This window comes from Podarcis melisellensis (assembly GCF_964234715.1).
Source record: "Podarcis melisellensis genome assembly, chromosome: 4".
NCBI classification, from domain to species: domain Eukaryota; kingdom Metazoa; phylum Chordata; class Lepidosauria; order Squamata; family Lacertidae; genus Podarcis; species Podarcis melisellensis.
The window spans coordinates 98,427,885-98,441,168 of NC_138531.1; the positions used below are offsets into that span (position 1 = coordinate 98,427,885).

Genomic DNA, 13,284 nt, shown 5'->3' on the forward strand with positions numbered 1-13,284 from the left:
GTGGTCTGCGACTGGACTTAACCGTCCAGGGGCACTTTATCTTACAAAGCCCTTAACAACTTGGGACCAGTTTGCTTGCGAGAGCGCCTTACGTAGTACAGTGGTACCTCAGGTAACATACGCTTCAGGTTACAGACGCTTCAGGTTACAGACTCCGCTAACCCAGAAATAGTACCTCGGGTTAAGAACTTTGCTTCAGGATAAGAACGGAAATCGGGCTCCGGTGGCGCGGCGGCAGCAGGAGGCCCCATTAGCTAAAGTTGTGCTTCAGGTTAAGAACAGTTTCAGGTTAAGAACAGACCTCCGGAACGAATTAAGTTCTTAACCCAAGATACCACTGTACATGCTTTCTTGATTGTTTCGATCAAAGGAACTGGCCCTGTTATGGGTGCCGGTTCCACCTCGAAAAGGAATCAATCTTGTAATTCAAAACGGTTCAAATCCCCACAACAGAGTGAGCTCCCGTTGCTCAGTCCCAGCTTCTGCAACCTAGCAGTTCGAAAGCATGCCAGTGCAAGTAGATAAATAGGTACTGCTGCGGCGGGAAGGTAAACGGTGTTTCCGTGCGCTCTGGTTTCCATCACAGTGTCCCATTGTACCAGAAGCGGTTTAGTCCTGCTGGTCACATAACCTGGAAAGCTGTCTGTGGACAAATGCCAGCTCCCTTGGGCTGAAAGTGAGATGAGAGCCGCAACGCCATAGTTGCCTTTGACTGGACTTAACCATTCAGGGGTCCTTTACCTTTAGCCATTTAGTTGTGCCCGACTCTTCATGACCCCCTGGACCAGAGCACACCAGGCCCTCCTGTCTTCCACTGCCTCCTGCAGTTTGGTCAAATTCATGCTGGTAGCTTCAAGAACAGTGTCCCACCATCTCGTCCTCTGTCGTCCCCTTCTCCTTGTGCCCTCCATCTTTCCCAACATCAGGGTCTTTTCCAGGGAGTCTTCTCTTCTCCTGAGGTGGCCAAAGTCTTGGAGCCTCAGCTTCAGGATCTGTCCTGCCAGTGAGCACTCAGGGCTGATTTCCCTCAGAATGGAGAGGTTTGATCTTCTTGCAGTCCAAAGGACTCTCAAGAGTCTCCTCCAGCACCTTTACCTTTTACCTTCCTACTATCCTTAACTTTCCCACACATCTCAAATGGCTTGAACTTGAACTGCACTCTTTATTTTTTTGTATTTTCACCTGTGGTCTTCTCTCTCTCTCTCTCTCTCTCTCTCTCTCTCTCTCTCTCTCTCTCTCCAGCTTGTGTGTACAACGGGAAGACCTACTCGCACGGAGAAGTGTGGCACCCCACAATCCGCCACTTCGTGCTCCTGCCCTGCATCTTGTGCACGTGCAAAGATGGGAGCCAGGATTGCCGGAAGATTACGTGCCCCAAGGAGTACCCCTGCGAGGAACCCGAAAATGTGGAAGGAAAATGTTGTAAAGTCTGCCCAGGTAATAAACTGACACACTGACTGCATTTCATGCTTGTTTGTATTACCCCTTTCCTGTATAGGACTGGGGGGGGCAGATGCATTGCAAGGGGGGTGGACTAAATGAACCTTAGGGGTCCCTTCCAAGTCTACAATTCTAGGATTCTAGGACTAGGAAGAATACTAAGGCGGGGCGTGCACAGAAATGCATATATTTCCAAATCACTAGGGGAAATATGCATGCCAAAATGTGAATTTTAGGCAACACTGAATACGAAAATGTGTACGTTAGGAGGAATTTGCACTCAGATCGCAAACTGGTGTGGAAATAGGGAGAATGGATAGACATCATATATTACAAGGACAGGAAGAAACATTACAGACAGAATAATTGCCACACACAGGAAGAACCAGAAGAGAGTTTGAGTACTTAATGTGTGGGTGTATAAATCATTTCATGTGCCGATACAAATGGAAGTCGTTAAAACTGCAGCTGCGATATAAAGGATTGCTATTTCAACTGGAGCCTAATTGGAATTTGTAAGATCTTGGAATGCAGAATAATAATAATAATTATTATTAATAATAATAATAATTTATTATTTATACCCCGCCCATCTGGCTGAGTTTCCCCAGCCACTCTGGGCGGCTGCCAATCAAGTGTTAAAAACAGTACAGCATTAAATATTAAAAACTTCCCTGAACAGGGCTGCCTTCAGATGTCTTTTAAAGATAGGATAGCTGCTTTTTCCCTTCACATCTGAAGGGAGGGCGTTCCACAGGGTGGGCGCCACTACCGAGAAGGCCCTCTGTCTGGTTTCCTATAGCCTCACTTCTCGCAATGTGAGGCTGGGGGTGGCGCTGTGGTCTAAACCACTGAGTCTAGGGCTTGCCGATCGGAAGGTTGGCGGTTCGAATCCCCGTGATGGGGTGAGCTCCCGTTGCTCAGTCCCTGCTCCTGCCAACCTAGCAGTTCGAAAGCACCTCAAAGTGCAAGTAGATAAATAGGTACCACTCCGGCGGGAAGGTAAACAGCATTTCCGTGCGCTGCTCTTGTTTCGCCAGAAGCGGCTTAGTCATGCTGGCCACATGACCCAGAAAAACTGTCTGCAGACAAATGTCAGCTCCCTCGGCCAATAAAGCGAGATGAGCACCGCAACCCCAGAGTCGTTCGCAACTGGACTTAGCTGTCAGGGGTTCCCTTTACCTTTACCTTTTTATAATGAGGCTATTATTGGATTATTGTAATTGAAAACTAATAAAAAGTATTTTTTTAAAAATGGAAATGTGGAGAGTGGGAAAGTGGGAAAAATTAGAATATGGGAGTTCACAAAATGGATGGATTGGCCCATCCCAATGCAAGGGTTGGGACGCGGGTGGCGCTGTGGGTTAAACCACGGAGCCTAGGACTTGCCAATCAGAAGGTCAGCGGTTTGAATCCCCGTGACGGGGTGAGCTCCCGTTGCTCGGTCCCTGCTCCTGCCAACCTAGCAGTTCGAAAGCATGTCAAAGTGCAAGTAGATAAATCGGTACCACTCCGATGGGAAGGTAAACGGCGTTTCCGTGCGCTGCTCTGGTTCGCCAGAAGCGGCTTAGTCCTGCTGGCCACATGACCCGGAAGCTGTACGCCGGCTCCCTTGGCCAATAAAGCGAGATGAGCGCCGCAACCCCAGAGTTGGTCACGACTGGACCTAATGGTCAGGGGTCCCTTTACCTTTACCTTTACCTTTACCTTTAATGCAAGGATACACCACGGTTATGTGAAGTCTACAAATCACTGGGTGCAAATCTGGCTCCCACATCTCTGCCAAGAGAAATTTCACAGGGTTCCCTGATGGATGAACTTTGGGACATGTTGCTTGTATGGAGAGCTGCCACCTCTGAATTAAACACCACTTATTTATAGCTGTGCCCCAGGAAGAAAATCTGAAGGAAGAGGCCACAGCCGGCTGGGGCGTCCAAGAACCTCGACTAGACACAATAAACCCAAACTTAATTTATTAATTACTCCGCAAGCAAAAACAGAACATTACCAGTGGCAGGTGAAGGAAACACCCTGAGGGCCAGACTACGTCTCTCTGTGAGCCCCTTGGCAGGCCAAAGATAAACATGGCAGGCGGCTGGAAAACAGGAATGATGCAGGGGGAACCGGGAAGAGTGTAAATGACACCTCAGTGTGGGTGTGCGAAGGAGCCAGCGGGGTGTCACTCATTTGGGTCCTGGAACTGGGGTCATGCCATGACCTGAGGCTTTGGCGGACTCTCTGGCCAGAGTGGTGCATGCTCTAGTTATCTCCCGCTTGGACTACTGCAATGCGCTCTATGTGGGGAAACAGGGCAGGGGAAGTTAGCGTGGTTCATGTTGTTGTAAACAAAAATTGCCCTTTTCCCCTTATGGGGTATCCAAGAGCCCGTATAGAATCCTTACATAGGTTCCCTATTGGTAGGAGAAAATAACAGAGACCAACCAGAGAATATTGAGAAGCAAAGCAGCTAGTAAGCCTGATCTTTATTGATCTGTTGCAACAGGGTGCTCCCCTCACACGCAGGAGGAAGGAGGGACCCAGAACAATGGCACGCAAGGCCTTATAAAGACTTTTGAAATTGCCACCCTGTAGATCAAGACCACCCCCAGAAACATCATACATACATCACAGAAGGGGTGTAACCTAAGACCACCCCCCAGATACATCATACCTACATCACAGAAAAGGGGGTCTAAAATAGAAATTTGAATGTTGTTTTTCTCCTGTCATTTTTTATCTCCTGTCTGGCAGGTTACTTGACTGGATTGCCTGGGGAGCCTGGCCAGTCTTTTGTAATGATAAATACTTAGTTCCTGGGCCAGGTCACAGGCTCACACCCTATTCATATCTTAAATGTGCCCTTAAGACAGGATTTGTGAGGAAAGAGACAATGGGGAGGTTTCCCACTTTGACCTTGCAAAGAAAACATTTGCTCAGTTTAGGAATCAAAATGGTTCCAGGTCGGTCTTCCTGTGCTGATCTATGTACATGCTTTGTTGGTACGCTTATGAACATTACCATATATCTAAGACCTCAAAATTCCCATCACAATATGAGGTAGTGCAGAGGCGGTGTGGGCAGCGGGATGAGCCAGGTTCTGTCAGGAGTTCAGCCTACACTCGAGTAGGACCCTGGCAGAGACACATACCCGACTGGCATGTTCCCTCCCTCCTGGTCGATCGTTCAGGAGCTTCATAAGCTTTCTTCAGTCATCACAATGACCGATGCCAACAGAAACCAGCACACTTAGGGATCTGCAGAGTTTGCGCATCTTGCGTGACAGACCTCAGCAACTCAGCATTTTGGCTAATCTACTTTATTTACATATAAACACGCACAGCGCACTGCAACATGGCTCCCTCTCTCTCTAGCAAAAAAAAGAAAAAGAAACGAAGGACAATAGTCCCACTTCACGGAACACAGTAACGCAAACATCCTGTCTCCTTCACGTCCCACTCTGTGGAGTCAAAACGCATACTGTCATGTGATAGACAACAATCCCATGACTGCAATCATGGAGCAGGAATTCTAACAGGCTCCGTGCAAGGCAGTGGAGAAGCAAGGGAAGGAGGGAGGGGCGCTGGGGGAAGCAGTTGCAGCATGTAGCCTCAAGCGCGGGGGAGGTTGAGTGGACGGGGAGAGCAGTGGTAGAGTCATGTTTATTATGTGCAGAGCTTGGGATGCAAGCACACACCACGCAGCCGAGGAGGTGGTGTGTTCCGGAGCTGGCGGAGAGACTGCGGGAAAACATCCAGAGCGTTCCCGCTTGTGACGGGCACTGGAGGCGCGCAGGCACCAAGGCCCCGCTCCGCCTCGCTTACCTCCCCGCTCTCCCTTCCCCGGACTCTCTGCCTGGCGCCCTCCATGGCTTGGCACCCTGGCTCACCGCGCCACTACGCCCAGTGGTAAAGACGTCTCTGTTTGTGTGTGCTTTTAGAGGACAAAGAGGCGCCCACCGACAGCGGGGTCGATACCACCAGATGCCAAGTGTCCGTCTACATGTTTGTTCCGTCCTCCGCCTCGGAGAACCCCAAAGAGAACTTGAGGAAGATTGCAATCGAGCGGGAATCCTCGGAAGATGTTGAGATCTACATCTGGAAGCTCGTGAAAGGTGAGGAGCTCTTTCGAACCTGCAGCACTCTCGCTTTTGTGCAGCTGGGTTTTGGCCTTGCTTTCAATGAGTACAGTATTATGAGTTCCATCTATCTATTTCGAGGACTTATACACAGTCTTTCAACCAAAGCGTTTTCTCTTTTTTAAATAATAATTATTATTAATTTTCCATTTAAGCCTGTTTCATTGAATTCTTCATCAGCCAATTAGTTCAACACTTGTAAATAGAGAGATATGCAATTTCTTCATTAACCAATCTTTTTTCGAATAGCTATAGACATCAGAATTGGACATTTGCTGATTATACAAAGCTTCACAGCCTGCTCTCCGCTGGGTAAAGTCTGGCACTGTGATTCATTTAAGGACTTTCAGAGACTTCAGTTTGTTAGTTTTGATGTTTTGAATTATTCCATAAAGTTTTTCACGTTGTTATTGTTTCTGCCCATCATGTTGCTTTTAATAGAGAATCAGGCAATAACCTGGGAAGTAAGATTTACTTACTTAGAATCTGACCCAAATATAAGCCGCACCTTTAATGCAGCAGTCTGGTTGGTCCTAGAACAATAGGATTCCGAATGCAGCAGTCTGATTGGTCCTAGAACAATAGGATTCCGAATGCAGCAGTCTGATTGGTCCTAGAACAATAGGATTCCAAATGCAGCAGTCTGATTGGTCCTAGAACAATAGGGTCCAGAATGCAGCAGTCTGATTGGTCCACAGGAGCCACCCAATCCAGCTCCAGGTGGAAGTGAATCCGCAACCTGATTGGCCTACAGGTGAATCCCGGAATTAGCCAATCACGTGGGGCCCATTGTGTAAATAATGTATATAAAGCAGACATTCTGGGGGAACTTCTATTCCTCCTCACCACTATGAGCTGAATAAAGAGCACGAAATCCACTCTCGACTCCGAGTATATTTCACAACTTGAGAGTCCAAACTCAAAGCTACTCGGAAGGAGGGGGTAATAAATACTTCCAGAGTAACAAATGCTTTCTGGACTGAGAGAGCAGGTCACCCAGTTCCTTGTCATGTTTGACCAGTGATATCGCTTACAACCTGTCAGCGGTGGAGGCGCTATGTTGAGGGGGGTTGCCTGTTTTATACGGCGTTCGTTGGGTGGTCCCTAGGCTGGAGGCCAGAGGAGAGGAGCCACCCAAAAGGAGTGATATGGAAGGAAAGATTCTGGGCAGCGGAACAAGCCGAACTGAATTTCAGGTCTTGCCAATGAATTGGCCCCCCAAAAAATCATGCGCAGAAGGTTGCCGTGTGAGAGATTGTTCCAAAGTCACTCGGCGAACTTCAAGACCGAGCCAGGATTTGAACCCAGGACTCCTCAATCCTGCCACTCTAACCGCTAGACCACACAGCCCTCTGGGCTTGACAGGAGGCTGATGGAGCACCGGCCCCTCTCCCCCTGCCACATTGCGGTGTAGTGGTTGGGCTAAGGCGAGCGAGACCAGGGTTCGAAAATCCTCGCTTGGTCACGAACCCTCCCTGGGGCGTTCCATGTCTCACTATCCGTTGGCCTAGCCTACCCCACAGGGTTGTTGTGTGGATAAAACAGAGGAAGGAGGAGCAGCCTAGGTCTCTTTAAGAAGCCTGCCCATAGATAATAGGATCATAAAATTACAGAGTTTGAAGGGACACCAAGGGTCATCTAGTCCAGCCCCGCAATGCGGGAGTCTCATGGGGAGCGGGAAAGAACCTTTATTATTATTATTCTTTAATGACATTTATTTAATTGCATTTGTGCCCCATCTTTCCCCCCTAAGGAGCTCCAGGTGGCGTACATGTTTCTCCCCCTCTTCACTTAACCCCCACAACAACAACAACCCTCAGAGGTAGGTCAGGCTGAGAGAAGGCTCTCAAGGCCACCCAGGGAACTTCATGGCCGAGTGAGGATTCGAACCCTGGCTTCTGTTGTAAACAAAATCTGCCTTTTTCCCCTTATGGGGTATCCAAGTGCCCGTATAGAGTCCTTTCCCTATCGGAAGGAGAAAATAACAGAGGCCAACCAGAGAATATTGAGAAGCAAAGCAGCTAGTAAGTCTGATCTTTATTGATCTGTTGCAACAGGGTGCCCCCTTCACACGCAGAAGGAGGAGGACCCCGAACAAAGGTGTGCCCACCCTTATATGGACATTTTAAATTGCCCGCCTTGGAGTCCAAGACCACCCCCCAGATGCATCATACCTACATCACAGAAAGGGCGGTCTACAACAGAAATCTGAGTGCGTTGTTTAGCTCCTGTCTGGCAGGTTACCTGTTAATGGTCACTTGATTGGATACCCTGGGGAGCCTGGCCAGTCTTTTGTAATGACAAATACTTCGTTCCTGAGCCAGGTCACAGGCTCACCCTATTCAAACACAGACATACGCTTAAGACAGGATTTGTGAAAGGAAAGACAATGAGGAGGCTTTTCCATTTTCCTTTAACCTTGCAGAGAAATCATTTGGTCAGTTTGGGAGTCAAAAGGGTTTCAGGGCTGTTTTCCTGTGCTGCTTCAGACAGGTGGTTTATATATTGATGTGTTTGCTTGGTATATTTATGAACATTTATTATATATATAAGACCTTAATTTTTTTTATTTCAGTGTGTTCGGAAGAGTGGGTGGTGTCGGGGGCTCTCCCAATTTATTTATTTTTCGCTGAAAGTTCTCTGTGGAAAACATTTCAAGTTCTCGGGTTAATTTAGGTTACATCTGCCTTCGTGCAGAGATGTAATCCCAAAGCCCCTCTGCCAATAAATTATTATCATTTTCATTTTCATTATCATCATCATCTCTGGATCCACCCCGAGTCTGAGGACCCATTTCACAGAATCGCACAATTGTAGAGTTGGAAGGGCCCTCAAGGCGTCATCTAGTCCAACCCTCCGCAATGGAGGTTGGCTCTGTGTGGATGGGGGGGGGGCTTCCTTAAGTCCAGGAAAGGGGTCTCTCAGAGCAGGGCCCAGACCCCCAAACCTTTATTTCTAAGTGCCCCAGATGTTTCTCAGTAGGTAATTAATTTTGGGGAGATCGAATGGGAGTAACCGGGTAGGATATTTACACGAGGAAATAAACTAATTGAAGATGATTTTATCTAGAGTTGCGGGTGGGGTGTTGTTCAGGGGGTGATAATTGAAGGGGAACAGAGTTTATTTGGAGCAGGATCTGTGGTGAAGTTAATTGGAAGGACCTGAACTAAAGTAATCCAGGGTGGAGCCCCAATTAATAGGAGACTATCTGGCAAAGGGCTGGATGTAAATATCAATTGGCATGCCTTCTGTGGCATTCAAATTATGGATCTGTATTGTGTATGTGGGAATTAGCATATGCAAATTCCATGCAAAGTTGTGCCCCGAGGCTGCAGCCCCAGATCTTTTATGTGCCTAGCAGATTGCCCCTGCTTAAATCTCTTGGCAGGATTCGCCTCCGTGACTCAATGTGGGCGCCCACCCTCTCTCTCTCTCTCTCTCTCTCTCTCTCTCTCTCTCTCTCTCTCTCTCAGAAAAAAAGGCACCTCAGTCCGTTTTCCTCTCCGCTTTAAACAATTGACTCAATGGCAGCGGCACAGAAAGGCGCATAAATCTGCAGACAAATATTTTTATATTTCCTGTTTGAGCCACGTTTCAAAACGTCGGGGGATTAGCAGAAACCCAAAACCCAGTTGCTGTGTCTGCCAGGACGGATGAAATATGTACCACGTTTGGCCAGAGCTGTGGAAAAAAAGGGAAGGGCAGAGAGGAGAAGAAGGTTTCTCTTAGATAGGAGAAGGGATGAACGGGCAAAATAAAATAAATGTCCCTTTTATGCTCCGTGTTACAGCAGGGCCGGAGCTCCAGGTGGTTCGACAATAGAGCCAAAGAGTCATAGGATTGTTGGAGGGGGTCTCCAGCGGTCATCTAGTCCAGCCCCCTGAAATGCAGGGATCTCAGCTGAAGCATCCATGACTGATGGCCACCTCTGCTTAAAAACCTCCAAGGAAATGGTTTGAGGCTGTTCTTAGGTTCGCTTCCAGCGACATACCTGAGGCCGGGGAGTTGTCCACACACGTGACAGAATGAGGTGGTCGAATCCTGGCAAGGCAGCATGGCCTGTGCCACTTCAGTCTGCATAAGAACATGAGAAGAGGCTGCAGGATCAGGCCTGAGGCCCATCTAGTCCAGCATGTGGTTCTCACAGTGGCTAACCAGAGGCCCATTGAGGTGTTAAGCTGTGTGCCAGGCCAGGGGCGAAGCAAGGCATTGTGACACCCGTGCAGGGCATCGCTACGTAGGGTGCATGTGCAGCATCGCTACGTACAATGCTTGATCTGTACGTAGTGACGCCGCACATGCACTGTACATAGTGGTTTGCCAGCGGCAACTTCTAAAACTTAGCAGAATTTTACATTCCCCTTTTAAACGCACAGCGGTTAGCTTGTTGCAGGCTTGTTTAAGCTTCTCAATATTAGATTCCCGGTAAGGTAAAGGTGCAAGTAGATAAGTGCAAGTAGATAAATAGGGACCGCTTTCTAGCAGGAAGATAAACAGCGTTTCCGTGTGCTGCGCTAGTGCTGGCTCGCCAGATGTAGCTTCGTCACGCTGGCCACGTGACCCGGAAGTGTCTGCGGACAGCGCCGGCTCCTGTCCTCTTGAGCGAGATGAGCGTGCAACCCTAGAGTCGGTCACGACTGGCCCTGACGGGCAGGGGTACCTTTACCTTAAAAAGGTAAAGGGACCCCTGACCGTTAGGTCCAGTCACGGACGACTCTGGGGTTGCGGCGCTCATCTCACTTTATTGGCTGAGGGAGCCGGCGTACAGCTTCCGGGTCATGTGCCCAGCATGACTAAGCCGCTTCTGGCGAACCAGAGCAGCTCAGGAAACGCCGTTTACCTTCCCGCTGGAGTGGTACCTATTTATCTACTTGCACTTTGACGTGCTTTCGAACTGCTAGGTTGGCAGGAACAGGGACCAAACAACGGGAGCTCACCCTGTTGTGGGGATTTGAACCGCCAACCTTCTGATCGGCAAGCCCTAGGCTCTGTGGTTTAACCCACAGCGCCACCCGCATCCCTTTAGTTCCTGGTAATTTCCCTTATATCCCTCTTAAAAGAATAGACACGCCACAATCTTGTGTAAAGTATATATAAAAGAACTTTACTCACACATTCAGTTCACAGATGGATCCCTGAAGGCAGACTTAGTTACAAAGTATATACATGTGGAATCTATCCCATATGGAGAGAGTCCCTTTGTCCTCTGTTGGCTGGAAGCATCTCTAGCTAAAAAGCTGCTGCTCCAACGATGGAGGAGGTCAAAGAGGAGAGAGTATGCAGGGTGCCTTTTCCTTTTCTGTTACCTGGACAGGTCACACCCGCCTCTAATCACATGTAAGAGGAAGTAAGTCCCAGCCCTGGAGGAAACAGGAAGTTCTGACTGGCTGGACCAAACATCGCCTTGCATGTCCACTCTAGGAAAACAAGGAATGTTGTACTTGACTGCTATCTATGTATTCCATCCCACATAATTTTCTAAACTATGTATCTGTGTCTGGTTCTTGGTGGTTGTTTTTTGCAGGAATCTTTCATTTGATCCAGATCAAGAAGGTGAAGAAACAAGAGTTCCGGCAAGAAGTGCAGAACTTCCGACTGGTTTCCAGGACAAATGAAGGTATGGCTGACCCAAGCCGAACTTTCGAAGGTGGTGTGGCGGTTCAGATTGGGTCTGTTTGGGGCTTTGCCAACACAGAATCCCAGAGAGGTGGTGGTTTGGTAAAAATGTTGTTAACTCCAGCGGAAGGAACAACCAAACTTACAAAAATGTATTTAATTCCCCCTCCCCTCTCTGTTGAAGCGTAAAGGTAAAGGGACCCCTGACCATTAGGTCCAGTCGTGGCCGACTCTGGGGTTGCAGCACTCATCTGGCTTTATTGGCCGAGGGAGCCAGCGTACAGCTTCCGGGTCATGTGGCAAGCATGACTGAGCTGCTTCTGGCAAACCAGAGCAGCACACGGAAACGCCGTTTACCTTCCTGCCGGAGTGGTACCTATTTATCTACTTGCACTTTGAGGTGCTTTCGAACTGCTAGGTGGGCAGGAGCAGGGATCGAGCAACGGGAGCTCACCCCGTCGCAGGGATTCGAACCGCCGACCTTCTGATCGGCAAGCCCTAGGCTCTGTGGTTTAACCCACAGCGCCACCCGCGTCCCTTCCGTTGAAGCATAGCTGTCAACTTTTCCTTTTTCTTGCAAGGAATCCTATTCGGAATAAGGGAATTTCCCTTAAAAAAAGGGAAACGTTGACAGCTATGCGTTGAAGCAGGAAAGATGAGGTAGGATTGCAAGACCAGTGGTGGGGTGTTTTTTTTTGGGGGGGGGAGAGGGATGCAATAAAATTCAAAGACAAGATGCCTTGAAACATTTGGCTTTCTTAGCTGTTGAGATTAATGCACACCCCTCCCAGACACTTTACTTTCTGGTACAGCTAACAACATCGAACGGGGGCTTCTTGTAAAAATAAGCATGCCATGCGAGGCAAAGCCCTCGTGGAAGTCTGCCACTGAGATTCCAGGTTGGGGTGTGTGTGTCTTGTGTGTTTGAATGCTCCCCAGTGGAAAATAACTCCTGGCCTACAGAGCACTAACACGCCAGAGAAAGTTTAGAGTCTTTTGGTTGGGGGGGGGGGCGGGGAGAAGATGCCTGGGAATGTTATGATAGGGCAGCCTTAGTCAGCCTGGCGCCCTAATTGTTGTTGTTGTTTAGTCGTTTAGTTGTGTCCGACTCTTCGTGACCCCCTGACCAGAGCACGCCAGGCACTTCTGTCTTCCACCGCCTCCCGCAGTTTGGTCAGACTCATGTTTGTAGCTTCGAAGACACTATCCAACCATCTCGTCCTCTGCCGTCCCCTTCTCCTTGTGCCCTCCATCTTTCCCAACATCAGGGTCTTCTCCAGGGAGTCTTCTCTTCTCATGAGGTGGCCAAAGTATTGGAGCCTCAGCTTCACGATCTGTCCTTCCAGTGAGCACTCAGGGCTGATTTCCTTCAGAATGGAGAGGTTTGATCTTCTTGCAGTCCATGGGACTCTCAAGAGTCTCCTCCAGCACCATAATTCAAAAGCATCAATTCTTCGGCGATCAGCCTTCTTTATGGTCCAGGCGCCCTAATAATAAATAAAAATAATAATAAATAATAATAATTTATTATTTATATCCCACCCATCTGGCTGGGTTTCCCCAGCCGCTTTGGGCAGCTCCCAACAGAATATTAAAAACACGATAAAATATCAAACATTAAAAGCTTCCCTGAACAGGGCTGCCTTCAGATGTCTTCTAAAAGTCAGATGTTTATTTCCTTGACATCTGCCAGGAGGGCGTTCCACAGGGAGGGTGCCACCACCGAGAAGGCCCTCTGCCTGGTTCCCTGTAACTTGGCTTCTCGTAATGAGGGAACCGCCAGAAGGCCCTCGGCGCTGGACCTCAGTGTCCAGGCAGAACGATGGGGGTGGAGACGCTCCTTCCGGTATACTGGACTGAGGCCGTTTAGGGCTTTAAAGGTCAGCACCAACACTTTGAATTGTGCTCGGAAACGTACTGGGAGCCAATGTAGGTCTTTCAAGACCAGTGTCATGTGGTCTTGGCGACCGCTCCCAGTCCCCAGTCTAGCTGCCGCATTCTCTGTTCCCAAATAAACACTTTCCCAACCTGAAAAGCGCCGTAAAGGAAAGGAATGTGGGGCAAGCTTCAAACCAGCTGCCCTTGCAGACTTT

The 13,284-nt window shown here is 48.7% G+C and overlaps 1 protein-coding gene and 1 long non-coding RNA gene across 2 annotated transcripts in view; one reads left to right on the forward strand and one right to left on the reverse strand.

Moving 5' to 3' along the window:
* The window catches only part of CHRDL2 (chordin like 2), a 45,317-nt gene that overhangs the window by 27,409 nt on the left and 4,624 nt on the right, over nucleotides 1-13,284 (forward strand). The window contains exons 8-10 of the mRNA XM_081909983.1: nucleotides 1,243-1,437; nucleotides 5,378-5,551; nucleotides 11,100-11,192. Of these exons, the coding sequence (XP_081766109.1) occupies nucleotides 1,243-1,437; nucleotides 5,378-5,551; nucleotides 11,100-11,192 (462 nt within the window). The remainder of the gene's footprint in view (nucleotides 1-1,242; nucleotides 1,438-5,377; nucleotides 5,552-11,099; nucleotides 11,193-13,284) is intronic.
* Nucleotides 1-13,284, reverse strand: part of LOC309369367 — an 84,061-nt gene that overhangs the window by 1,855 nt on the left and 68,922 nt on the right. The window lies entirely within an intron of this gene.